We start from the raw sequence: 14,152 nt of genomic DNA, 5'->3' as shown, positions 1-14,152 counted from the left end.
AACAACCATGCCACGTTCAAAGTCACTTAAATCACCTTTCTTCCCCATTCCGAATGCAGAATTTGTGCTGTGAACAGTTTTCATTGGAGGCACTGTCTACTGAAGAAATGTAATAAGAGTTAAACAATAAGTTGTAATACTGAGATGCACAGAAGTTATTGCATGTTCATTGATCAAACAAAAAGTAGAATATGATCAGTTCTATGTAAATGTTTTTGTTTTTCTGTCCCCTGAAGCCACATGTGAAGATGAGCGTCCCAGACTACATGCAGTGTGCCGAGGACCACCAGACAGTGCTTGTGGTGGTCCAGCCGGTCGGCATCGTACCCGAGGACCAGTTCTTCAAGATCTACAAGCGCATCGCCAGTGTGAGCCAGGTGAGCATCAGGGACTCGCAGCGCCTCCTCTACATCCGCTACCGCCACCACTACCTTCCTGAAAACAACGAGTGGGGGGACTTCCAGACGCACCGCAAGGTGGTGGGCCTCATCTCCATCACCACCTGCGCCACGGCCAAAGAGTGGCCTCAGACTGCCGAGCGCTTTCACGGCCAGAAGGAGGTGTACAGCTCCACCCTGTACGACTCGCGGTTGCTGGTGTTTGGGCTGCAGGGAGAGATCGCAGAGCAGCAGCGGACAGATGTGGCCTTCTACTCCAGCTTTGAAGACTGCCCAGATGTGGAGAAGAGGGTGGACGACTTTGTGGAGTCCATATTTATTGTTCTGGAGTCAAAGCGTCTTGACCGAGCCACAGACAAGTCAGGTGACAAGATACCACTGCTCTGTGTTCCCTTTGAGAAGAAGGACTTTGTGGGTTTGGACACGGATAGCAGGTGAGTTGATGTTTTTGCTGCACCACCACCTGTTTTTCAAAGCACTGTAGCATTTAATGCTTCGATGTTCACTGCAGCCAGTTAATATGATAACTGCATTATTAGTTTGTGTTTGTTTCTGTGTCAAGTTGCTTGTTACATGTCAGCCTTGCCTGCTCAGAAGTGATCCTCTCAAAAATCTGTCTCTTGATTTTTGCTGCGTTCATTTTCTTTTCTTCACCTTGGTTTATTTGTCTTTCTTCTTTTTTTCTTTCATACTGTCCTGTGAGTTTATTGTTGGGTGTGAAAAGGTGAGACGCTAGACTCATAAGTTTAGTTGACCCATACCGATCCCATCGGCTTTAGCTCTGCCCCTGAAAGACAACGCCAGACCTCTGTGCTGTTGTGCATTTGCTCATGACTCCCAGCCAAACTCATCGCTCCTCTGCAGGCTTCAGTTTACACTGCCCTCGGGAAGACACCATAGAGCAGCTGCAGAAACAGAGAACATTAACAACAATATCTTTGCTACATTTGTATACACCATTCACACTGGAGCCATGTCTGTTATTGTCGTCTGTACTTTACATGTTGTGTTACTTATTGTACGCATGTAATCTTAATATGAAGTATTTTAACGAACCTGAGAAGCCAAAGGTGATAGTTCGACAGTTTGATAGAAGTTACAGGCAAAGAATATCCCCAGCTGTAAAACAGTAAGACTAGCTACTAAAATTAAGAAATAATCTAGGCCCATCACAACCAACCTGATCATTAGGAGGCCTGATTTGCAGTACTGCATTAAAGCTCCTTGCAAGAGTTCCACACATATCAGCAATGTTTCCATCTTGGCAACTAATTTACAGTCTTATACTATTTGTAAGATTGAGTCAGAGGGCATTTAAAGCACCATACCAGTGTTTGTCTGTGCTTTCATCATGTGTACTCTTAATTACTGCTGATCTTTCTGCCCTACTGGCAGCCACTGGTTTCATTACCTATATATCGATCGATCTGTCTCTCTGTCTGTTTATCCATTCATTCAGCTTGTTTGAAGTTACTCTACAGCTGCTGCACAGCACAGAGACAGTAGCTGTGTATTCATGGTCTGTGCCTTTAAGTGCTGGTGGGAAGCCTCAACATTTAAAACTTCAGCGGACCACCAAACAGCATTTTTTTTTTGTCCAAGAAGATGCCAAGTTTGCGTGACTGTTTTCACAATGACCAGGTTTCCATGTTATTTGTTCGTCCTTGTCAGATTTCCCAACATTTTTTGCACGTGCTTTCACTCAGGTACCAATCTGTCAAATTGGATGTTGGAACAAGGGTTGGGTAATACGGAGAAATTCAAATACTATGGTATTTTTCACTGCATACCTCAATATAAATATTGTAGTGATAATGACTATTATCTATTGGTAATTTCAGAAAATATTTACACATAGTTTTTTTTTAATTTATTAGGCATTTTGCCTTTAATCGATAGGATAGTATTAAGCGTGAAAGGGGAAGACAGAGAGAGGACGACATGCAGGGACACCTGCTCTACCCACTGATCCACTGGGCGCCCCATGAATTTAGTTTTTGATGAAAAATTATCAGTAGTGTGTGTATACATATCACTGAATAATTAAAGGCAAATAATAGAACAGCTAGATCAGTCTGGTAAAATCCATCACTTAACTGTCATGCAGCCTTTAAAACCAGGAAAAGACAACACTTATGATTTTACGATATCCAGAATCTAATATCTATCTAGTCTCTTATCACAATATTAATATATTATCAATATATAGCCCAGCCCTGTGTTGGAACTTCCAACCAGCACTTGAAAGATCTGTCCAGGGGCGTTGGTGGCTTAGTGGATAGAGCAGGTGCCCCATGTACAAGGCTGTTGCCGTAGAAGCCCGGGTTCGACTCCAGCCTGTGGCCCTTTGCTGCATGTCACTCCCTCTCTCTCTCCCCCTTCACACTTAGCTGTCCTGTCCATTATAAAGGCAAAAATGGCCAAAAAATATCTTTAAAAAAAAATAAGGAAAGATCTGTCCAGTAAATCTTAAACAGTCTACACTTTCATCTGCATGCACTAAAAACTAATATTGAGACATGACATAAAATTAACGCAAGCAAAAGCTGATTTATCCTTTTTTAACTTATATATATTCATATGTATTTATTTTATATAAATATATGATATATCATCTAATAACAAAGATAAAATACAAACTGTGTTTCGCTCTAACAGGAAATATATGAAACATTTTTTGTTGTGCAGAGAGAGAAGGAGATGTAAACTTGGTAACGTTTATTTTATAATTTCTCAGTAATTTCTGAGAAGCGTACTGGAAAGAACGATGGAATATGTACGAGTTATAGGAGACTTATGTATTTCCTTGAAAACAAAACCCTTAATTCTCCATATACGTATGTTAAATTGTGTGCATGTTCTGCTGAGCTGCTGTGCTCTGACTAAAAGAGGTTAGTTAATTAATTGAAAGTGCACCAATTTAATTCTGTCTCTGCTTTCCCTTTAATTAGTTACAATGACATAGACTGGTTCTTTCCAGGAAACTTCTTGGAAATTAAAGGGAAATTACAGCCTTGTTTAAGTGTTGCCTGAAGCTCTAAACATACACATTTGAAATTAAGACTAAGGCGCTAACCTACAGACAGAATGATGAATGACTTGTCTCAGGCATGTTTGTCGTCTCTGCTGTTGGATTAACATGTCAAATTAACCTGAAACCAGTGGCCACCTTCATCATTCAAAAATCCATTTGCATACCGTGGAAGATGCCCAAACTCAATGTTAAACATCATGTAATATTTATATGCTTAAAAATTCAAAAACAATGGTATGGTTCTTTAAAGGAGGAGCTGATAGTTTGGCCCCACTGACTGAACACAGTTTGGCACAGGACATGCTACTGAGGTTTGTCGCATCTTCAGGAGAACATTTAGATTGGGAAGGTATAGAAGCTGGAGTGAGACACCGACCATGGATCGTGGATCTATATTCATGAGAGCATACATTACCTTCCAGCCTGGCGTAGCACTGCAGCTACAACTTAAAACATGAGTTTGATAATGGCATTCATGTCCAAAGATCCAGTTTAATAGTTGTGGTTGTTTATTCATGACTCCCGTTAGAGCAGCTGTTTTATTTTAGTTTTATGCCGACAGAACAGTTACATTGTTATTCAGAAGTACCGAGCATTAGCATTAATTTTTAATTTGCCAGATGTATGATATAGATTTTTCCTAATACATGTTTATATAGCTCTTAATGCAGATTTTTACGCTGCCGTACAGCTTAGAAAAATGTCCATGGCTCCATTTTATCTCAAGTTTTACCTTGTCCACACATGACCTTCCCAGTCTGTCAGAGTGCTCAAATGTCTTGCACAATGGGGTTCATCATTTCCCTCAAAGCAGTTACATTCCCCCGTATCCTGGCGAAGCTGCTCCCTCCCGACTCCCTGTGTTATTGTGCAAGACTACAGGGTCGTAGGTCAGCTCATACTCCGTCCTTGTTTTGTTGCTGCCCTCTGCTTGTGCTCCACCACCCCATACATCCCCTGTGTAGCTGACTGATAAGATCCACCCGAGTCTCCTCTCCTGGCACCCTGCTGACATAAGAAATGACAGTAGCAGAGAGTCAGCACTGTTTTGAAATAAAGAGGAAAGTCTAGTGTATGAATCAACTAAAATAACATGTACTGTTATTCGAGCCGTGCTGTTCATCTTCCTGTTGTCTGAAAATATTTTTCTCCCTTGTCCTCCTGCTTTCTCTCAGGCATTATAAAAAGCGCTGCCAGGGGCGGATGAGGAAGCATGTAGGGGACTTGTGTCTCCAGGCAGGCATGCTACAGGACGCCCTGGTCCACTACCACATGGCCGTGGAGCTGCTCAGGGGGGTTAATGACTTCCTCTGGCTGGGTGGTAAGTCTGGAAAATAGTGGCTTATTACTGTCAGAAAGTTAGAATTTGTTTATTACTCAGTGTTAGCTCATGTCTCCTTGTAATGTGTCCACTTGAGTCTGGTCGATTAATTCATTGTTACAAAGTTGGTACTGAGCAGGACATGTTATAGATGAAAAATAAACTTGTCAGTGCTCTCTGGTTAAAAAACTATGTAATGGTTGCACTGTTTCCAAATGACCTCAGAGGCCGTACACATGCCACGTTTTTTGCACCCTCAAAGTCATTGTTTTTAATGTAGACGTGCGGCAGGTGCGCTCAAATGCCAGATCGACACCGTTGTGGCGTGAACGCATTCCTGAGGGCCTGTTTTTCAGGGCGCGATGGCTACGCCCCAGGATAAACTGACTTCAGATTTGAAACGCAGCAGCGCACTCTGCATATTGTGATAAGCAACAACCAATCACATCAAACAGATATCTTTCCCTTCTTCCTTAATTATCAGTCTGTGATAAATATGGAGGAGAAATTGACCATTTTAGTGCAGGGATGCCAGAGCTTTTCATCTGGCCCACAGACGATAGGCTGAAACAGCTCCTGCAAGAAGATCAGTTCTGCACTTAGGATTTCAGGTAAATGGGCTATGGTACCATGCTTGTTATCTGCCACCGCGCTTTTGAAAGCAGGCTCAAAAAAGGCACAAAAGTAGTGCTCAGCGCCCAACCTCGTGTTTTCCATGCGGTTAAAGATGTGGCATGTGTACGGCCCCTTAAAACAGCAGGCTGGTGATCAGCATCTAACCTGTGTACCGGCAGCAACAGAAAGTTTCTATTTTTTTCTTATTTTTTGGAGGGCTTTTTTTGTCTTTGTTTGATAGGACAGATTTAGCGTAAAAGGGGCAGAGAGAGTGGGGATGACATGCAGCGAAGGGCCGTGGGCTGGAATCAAACCAGTGGCCGCTGCGGCAAGGAAACAGCCTTTGTACATGGGGTGCCAGGTGAGCTAGTGAGCGCCCCAACAGAAAGTTTGCTGATCTGGCAGGGAGTCGGCGTGGTCTGGGATCAGACCCCCAGAGTTGGGGTTTGTGTTTGCTGAATTCCAGTTGCTACAGCTGCCAACTGAAGGTTCATCTCCAGAGCTGCCAATGCTCTCATTCCGGCAATGTAGTCTTCTAGCGGTGGGAAGTGAGGCAGAGGGGTTGAGAGGTGTGCTAGCTAATTCTTTTCTCATGTGGGGTTTGATAAACAGTAAATTCAGTGCTCTATAAAGCTATTTTCCAAATAACTGTAGCTGTCATATTTTCACTGGACCTGCGTGTGAGCAGTTTACATGGGAACGCAGCCGTCAAGGCTTTCACCAAATTGAAGTGGGCTCAGTTTCATCTAAAGTGGGTTGGAAGAATGAGAGACGAGGACTGACATGCAGGGAGTGCAGCAGAAAATGTTTCAGTTCCTTTGACAATAAACAAAACAAAAAGTTGACAGAAACAATATTAGGAGCTAATTAAAGACTGAGTGTTTGTCTTGTATACTTTGTGCCTTTCTAGCTGCGTTGGAGGGTTTGTGTTCAGCTTCTGTCATATTCCACTACCCTGGAGGCACAGCGGGGAAGACTGCAGGACGCAAGCCAAGCATCTCTCAGCCAGCAGACGCAGGGAAACGCCACAGACCAGGTGAGCACATCCCTCTGGAGCCAGACTGATGGAAACAGTGGTCTGGGTGGAATAATAACTGAGGGCTGACTGAGTTGTGTTGAGTGAGAATGTCCCCGCTGACTGGCAGCTCAAACTTTGCTAAGTGTTGCTCAGCTAAGCTGCTTCCTTTGTGTGCAGAGTACAAGATGTCAGCTTCCTAAACTGCTGGAGCTTCTCTTATTTACCCTGATGATGCTAATTTGATTCAAACTTAACATCACTGAATCTGATTTTGTTATTAACACGCTGTTAACGTGGTGTGATATTAACACTGCTTTGTGTTTAACCACACGATCAGCAGAGCATCACCCTGCACCCTGAATATAAGCAGTGCTAAAGAGCTGATACCTGAGGCTTGAGTGATTTAGAGTGGCAACTAATGATTTTTTTAATTATTAATGAATTTACAGATTATTATTGTTTAATTGTTGAGCTTATACATCTGATTTACAGTGGTTTAAAATAAGACAAGTTTTGATGAAACTTGTCATTACATGCAGTGAGCACCAGTTAAGTGAAAAACAGTTACTAAAAACAAACAGTAGCAAAGTGCATATAGAGATTTTCAAATTAACAGGACTGAAAAGTAGAAAAAGTGGCTGTGTAAAATACAGTAGAAACAGCACTCAGGTATGTTACATGTTTAGTGCACAAGAAGCCATTGTAGGGGTGCATATAGATTTAAAAATACAAATAAATACAGATGAATGAGGGACTGGCTGCACAAAGCACCACTTGAGTTCACTTAAGTTTGACACTTTAGGCTTAATTTCTCCTGAGCGCAGGGACTAATTTAAGGATGTTGCACAGATTCCCCCTAAAAGGTTTCCAACAGTAAGGCATTTACTCCATTGAAATAGATTTTACAGTGGTAGAAGTTGCCATGAAGTGTGTGCGACTCACCCCTGTGATCCCAGTTATGGCCTCACACAGTTGGCCTATAGATAGTGAAAAAAAGGGCAGAGGAAAAGAAGACAAGAAACCAAATTATTCCCAGGAGAAAAAGGTTATACTTTTGGAGGAATACAACAATAGACAGCAGATACTAAAAAGTATACAGTACAGGCCAAAAGTTTGGACACACCTTCTCATTCAATGCATTTTCTTTATTTTCATGACTATTTACATTGTAGATTCTCACTGAAGGCATCAAAACTATGAATGAACACATGTGGAGTTATGTACTTAACAAAAAAAGGTGAAATAACTGAAAACATGTTTTATATTCTAGTTTCTTCAAAATAGCCATCCTTTGCTCTGATTACTGCTTTGCACACTCTTGGCATTCTCTCCATGAGCTTCAAGAGGTAGTCACCTGAAATGGTTTTCCAACAGTCTTGAAGGAGTTCCCAGAGGTGTTTAGCACTTGTTGGCCCCTTTGCCTTCACTCTGCGGTCCAGCTCACCCCAAACCATCTCGATTGGGTTCAGGTCCGGTGACTGTGGAGGCCAGGTCATCTGCCGCAGCACTCCATCACTCTCCTTCTTGGTCAAATAGCCCTTACACAGCCTGGAGGTGTGTTTGGGGTCATTGTCCTGTTGAAAAATAAATGATCGTCCAACTAAACGCAAACCGGATGGGATGGCATGTCGCTGCAGGATGCTGTGGTAGCCATGCTGGTTCAGTGTGCCTTCAATTTTGAATAAATCCCCAACAGTGTCACCAGCAAAACACCCCCACACCATCACACCTCCTCCTCCATGCTTCACAGTGGGAACCAGGCATGTGGAATCCATCCGTTCACCTTTTCTGCGTCTCACAAAGACACGGTGGTTGGAACCAAAGATCTCAAATTTGGACTCATCAGACCAAAGCACAGATTTCCACTGGTCTAATGTCCATTCCTTGTGTTTCTTGGCCCAAACAAATCTCTTCTGCTTGTTGCCTCTCCTTAGCAGTGGTTTCCTAGCAGCTATTTGACCATGAAGGCCTGATTGGCGCAGTCTCCTCTTAACAGTTGTTCTAGAGATGGGTCTGCTGCTAGAACTCTGTGTGGCATTCATCTGGTCTCTGATCTGAGCTGCTGTTAACTTGCAATTTCTGAGGCTGATGACTCGGATGAACTTATCCTCAGAAGCAGAGGTGACTCTTGGTCTTCCTTTCCTGGGTCGGTCCTCATGTGTGCCAGTTTCGTTGTAGCGCTTGATGGTTTTTGCGACTCCACTTGGGGACACATTTAAAGTTTTTGCAATTTTCCGGACTGACTGACCTTCATTTCTTAAAGTAATGATGGCCACTCGTTTTTCTTTAGTTAGCTGATTGGTTCTTGCCATAATATGAATTTTAACAGTTGTCCAATAGGGCTGTCGGCTGTGTATTAACCTGACTTCTGCACAACACAACTGATGGTCCCAACCCCATTGATAAAGCAAGAAATTCCACTAATTAACCCTGATAAGGCACACCTGTGAAGTGGAAACCATTTCAGGTGACTACCTCTTGAAGCTCATGGAGAGAATGCCAAGAGTGTGCAAAGCAGTAATCAGAGCAAAGGGGGGCTATTTTGAAGAAACTAGAATATAAAACATGTTTTCAGTTATTTCACCTTTTTTTGTTAAGTACATAACTCCACATGTGTTCATTCATAGTTTTGATGCCTTCAGTGAGAATCTACAATGTAAATAGTCATGAAAATAAAGAAAACGCATTGAATGAGAAGGTGTGTCCAAACTTTTGGCCTGTACTGTATTTGATCCCCAAGTAAGAGAAAACAATGTTTGTGGGAGGAAACAATTAAGTAGAAAATTAATTCAGTCAAATCTAGAGAGTAAAATCAAAAGCATATCGATCGGCTTCTCCCGGTAGCAGAACACACCTCTTGGGATGCTTCATTTTCATTTATCACCATAAACTCAATCATGTTGTGGTTAACATAGAGTCAGAGGTACCTTAATTTTTTTTGTTACCTTACTTTGCGTGCTAAGGTCTTTTGTGCAGCGGTCGAGGGATTCCTTAAATGTAAGACCAAGACAAGGAGAAAACCAGAAATACTTTAGTGAACATGTTAAGAAAACCTCAAGGAGAGGACTTCAGGGTGTTTTGTGCAACTGATTTTAATTTGAGGAAACCTTAACTTGGACTTGAAGGAAAATGTTAACTTAAGGTGTTTTGTGCAGCTGCCCCCAGAAGGTCAAAATTGTCATCAATGCATTTTGCATTTCTTGAACTAATCACTTAACTTCATAAATTATTTCAGCAATGAATGAAATGAATTCACTAGTTTAAATAACAAATATACAACAGTAAGATTTATTTTTCAGAATCTTTATGTCCTCCTGACACCCTGAGTCCTCATATGAGGACATCACATTTTGGGTTTACTTGACCTCATACTTCATTCTACTTAACTCAGACCTGTCCTCGTTCGTGGACACTTTATTTTGCAATCTAGTGGCAGTAAGAGCACAATACACCAATCCATGTAAAAACAAGATAACCACTATCTCTGCCGAGTCAGTCTGAAGCCGATCCCGACACAAAATCTGATCAAATTTTATGGCTGAAACTTGTTTATTTATGATTAATAATGTTTGTAGTTTGTTATGGCAACAAATTTGACTAAGTAACAGTGACAAGATAAGATGCTGTTAAGTAGAAGGTACTCGTTTGAGGACATTGGGACTTTATTATCATTGACAGTGTTTCATTTTTTATACTCCTCGGTTCCTACTGATCCCAAATAGCTAGGAGAAATTAATAATGCAAACCAAACAGAAGTTCAGGTCTCAGGAGGATATGATGGAGCAAATATTTAAGAATGTTCTGTTGATGTTCCTTGTAACAAACAAAAGTAATATTTAGTCAGTCAGCATTACTCACCAAAATGCTTTGTGTGTCCAGCAAAAGTGTCAAGCACCTTTGCTTCCTCATAAAACTTTTGCAAAGCTGATTGAAGTCAGCGCTCTTCTTCTTTGCATGTGTGTGCATTGCTGTGCATCTTGTTGCATTACTTCCACGTGTGGATCAGTGGAGTAGTGGCAAACCATTGGCTGGACTGATGATCATGTCACCTGTGTGTGTGCGTCCTTGTGCACATGCAAATGAAATGGGGACTCAGTCTCTTAAAAAGAGCTGCACAAGAGGTGCTACCATAAACTTACCTTTCACTTTATTTTTATTAAAGTTAATTGCATGCCAAGAGTTGATCATGACTCTCGATGAGTGTATCTTATAGGAGAACAGCAGCAGCAGCCATTCAGCCGACTGTTGGGACTAACACTGCTAACATTGCGCCTTGCGTCATGGAGTGAATCTGCATTCTTTCTCTCTGTCTGTAGGGGCTCAGGAGGTTCTCATTGACCCAGGTATGGTATGTCTAACCAACATAGCTCTTGTAGACAACAATCCACCTGTCTGCTTGTGGTCACATCTCCCCTGTGTTTGATGTTGTTTTTCATCCTACACCATCAGCTTCCTGATTCCTATTATTTGGTTTATTTTATCCTTTGAAAATTGATTCATGTTTTTTCCCCCTCTGTGGCAGGTAGTGTTTCCTGTGTTGGTTTATCATCACCTTTTTATTTTCCTAACGTACCTGCTCTTTCTCACAGCCTCACTTCTCGTGATCAGTATCACACAACTATGATTGAAGACTTTAAATGGTCACTCTTAGTAGCTCCTTTTCTTTATTTATTGAAGCCCCCTTTGCGCTAACAATATACATCTTATACACAAAAATCACTTAACCTTGTCAAAAATATTTTGAACACATCTAAACACAGAGTTACGTATCTGTGTTCAGGCACCAGCAGGTGGCAGCTCATCACCAGTGGTGCACACTATGACTTCTCGCTCGTTAAATGCTCTCTGTTGCTTAACTTCCTACTTTCATAGCCTATAGAAAAAAATAAATCACATAATGTATTTATAATCCAAAACTGTAACACCTCAGAAATGTCTTTATTAACTTTATTCGTGCAATTATTGCCTTGAGTGTTTTCTCTTTGTTGTGTTGTGTGTGCAAATTGACCCGAGAAGTAGTGCAATGCAGCATTTCATTATTCACACGTTTGTCACAGTGACAGCGCCCCAGTGTTGCTATGGACACAGCCCCGTTGCTAGGCGATGCGCTCTCAATTGGAATTTGTATTCTAATCAGATTTGGCCGAGAGATGCACCTTGCAATTGCTTCTGAAACACGTCAGGTGCGGGTTTAACTCTGCCTGGGACGTTAGCCATCTTGTTCACATCTCAGTGGCTCCACAGACCTCGGAATATTCATGATACCACTTCTTACTGGTGAAGGGGAGAGCAGAGCGAGGTGGGGTAGATTTAAGATTTAAATTGAGGTTTGAATGGGATCATCAGGAGGCATCAGAGCAAGGGATGAACACATGTTTCACAGTGTCATTCAGCATTATCTGTTATGTGTTCAGACATGTTAACTGTTATCTGAGCAACATCTGAACACTGTTTATCTGTGTCGTGGTTGATATATATCAATTTGCATGTGGCGTTGGTAGCCAGGGCCGTTATCTTTGAAGAGCAACTGGTGGATTTAAGTTTCCCCTTCGTGCTGTTGTCACACCTGTCGTATCCTTTCCTTCTGTGGTGGAGCAGACTGATGGACGGCCGCCCTGGTGTCTCTCTGAAACTAATCATATACCGTCCTCTTTTGAGTGTAGGTGCCCTCACAGCCAATGGCATCAGTGCAGACACCAGCACTGAGATTGGACGAGCAAAGAACTGCCTGAGTCCTGAGGACATTATCGAGAAGTACAAAGAGGCCATCTCCTACTATGGAAAGGTACTGACCAAGAACCACACTCTGTCATCAAGAATTCAATTAATGTTGTTGAATCAGCAACAAGAACAGCAGAGACAGCACAACTTCACTGAAAACTGACATTATAAAAAGGATGTATTTTATATAATATCAGACCAATTTGAAATAGGATCCACTCTAAGTACAGGTTTATCTGAGACAATCAGAATACTGATCTGCCATACAATTTGCTGAAACTGTCAGTATATTTATTACACAGTGTTATATGAGACATATAGCCTGTGACAAAAATCAGGCTCCTCCTCCGACTCCTTGTGCTTCTACAGACATTTGCGAGTTGTTAAACTGTCAAACTGTGCAGTCCTGATCAAATATGAATAAAGATTCTGTTACTGCATTGCCTGTTCCTTGCCTCAGATGTCTTCAGAAACATATTTTACTGTACTGTTTAGCTGTAAAATGAGAACGTTTGTGTCCTGGCCGCCATGTTGGAAACATTTGAGCCGAAACAGAGCAAAACAGTACACTAAAATCTGTTTCTGAAAACATCGGAGGCGAGAAATAGGCAATGCAGTAACGGAATCTTGATTCATGTTTGATGGAAGTTGGTCTGGCCGGTAGGCGGTGCGTCATTCTCAACAACTCTTAACAACGTCACAAACTTTCTCAGTTTACAGCTAAACAGTACACTAAAACATGTTTCTGAAAACGTTTGAGGCGACTGCAATTTATGAGCAGTGAACTCTGATTGACAGTTGAGATAGAGACTCTTCTGCTCTTATTGGTTGTGTTCATTCATGTGCAGTAATGTTATTATAAGCACTATAAAGAGAAGGAAAATGTTTTTTTTCACAGATTTCCTGCCTATGTAACAAGTTTCTGAGTGTGCAATCAGTAGTCAAGTAAACTTTTGAACATCACAAATTGCTTCACAGTAAATGACAAAATCTTGTGCACAAAATAAGAGCAATAAAAAACTCAAAGTAAACAAACACAACTTCTAAGTCATGAGTTGCCTTGTGAGGCTTTCCAGATGTCTTATATCTGAAAAAATAAGTTTGATATTTTATTCTTTTCTTGTTGTCAACACAACTTAATCCAAGAATGAATTAATCCTGTTAACAAGTACAGCCTGTGTGCTGCAGAGCTGCATATTCGTCCAGAAACTCTCGAAATCACATCAGTGAGCGAGAGGTATTAAAAAATCTTGAAGTTAATTTGCAAATGTCAGAATTTTTTGTCTCGCCTGCTGTCGGCAAATGTTAGTTATAATGAAAAAATGTTAGTTTAGCTTCACTCAGCACCATGAGACTTGTAGCGAACATTGTCTCAAATACTGACGCTCACCTTCTCATCATATCATATGTTGATTTTAGCAAAAATGTCAGTGAACTTCAGTTAATAATTTTTCATTGATGAATCCTTTTATCTGGGTCTGGGTTTTATTAATTGAATAAATTGAATCATAACCACTTGATCTGTTGCTAGGGAGCGCTGAAAAGATGAGTGCCACACAGAGGGTTGGGATGTCGACAGCTTTCTGATGTAGACAGATGCCTTATGGTATTTTTCTCTTGATTGTAAATAGGATAAATAGGAGGGATAAAGATGCCACAGTGCCTGACCCTCCAGGGCCCAGGTGTTCAAAACATTTAATCTGGGTCAGAACGATCCAGATTTGTAAATCCCATGTTTTGCTGTCCAGGATCAGCTGATCCATCTTACCTTTGTGCTGGTTTTTCAAAGCAACATTGGACTGAATCACCCTGATCCAGATACAGACGTTACAAGAGTACCAAATCCAGATAACTGGTGTTCTTGATTGGAATATAGATGATAGGAAATGAATTTGTTTGATATTGAAAGCTATTTGGAGAATTATTTTATGGGAACAGCACCCCTTTTTTTTTTTAACTTAGCTGTACCGAAAGGCTTAAGAGGTAGCCTAAGGTCTACTTTATCTACTTCATCACCTAACAATTCAACACATCAAGTGCAAAAT

General features: G+C 41.3%; 1 protein-coding gene across 2 annotated transcripts in view; it reads left to right on the top strand.

Annotated features, from left to right (window-relative positions):
* Positions 1-14,152, top strand: part of trappc9 (trafficking protein particle complex subunit 9) — a 323,945-nt gene that overhangs the window by 1,417 nt on the left and 308,376 nt on the right. The window contains exons 2-6 of one of the 2 annotated variants that reach the window (XM_033637214.2): positions 237-832; positions 4,608-4,753; positions 6,279-6,404; positions 10,703-10,729; positions 12,050-12,171. In XM_033637214.2, coding sequence (XP_033493105.1) covers positions 249-832; positions 4,608-4,753; positions 6,279-6,404; positions 10,703-10,729; positions 12,050-12,171 — 1,005 coding nt within the window. In that variant the 5' untranslated portion in view covers positions 237-248. The remainder of the gene's footprint in view (positions 1-236; positions 833-4,607; positions 4,754-6,278; positions 6,405-10,702; positions 10,730-12,049; positions 12,172-14,152) is intronic. The other variant, XM_033637215.2, reaches the window with a different exon arrangement.

Source organism: Epinephelus lanceolatus, chromosome 16 (assembly GCF_041903045.1).
Source record: "Epinephelus lanceolatus isolate andai-2023 chromosome 16, ASM4190304v1, whole genome shotgun sequence".
Lineage (NCBI taxonomy): Eukaryota > Metazoa > Chordata > Actinopteri > Perciformes > Serranidae > Epinephelus > Epinephelus lanceolatus.
The sequence above is the reverse complement of the archived record's forward strand: the minus strand, read 5'-3'. Positions and strand labels throughout refer to the sequence as shown.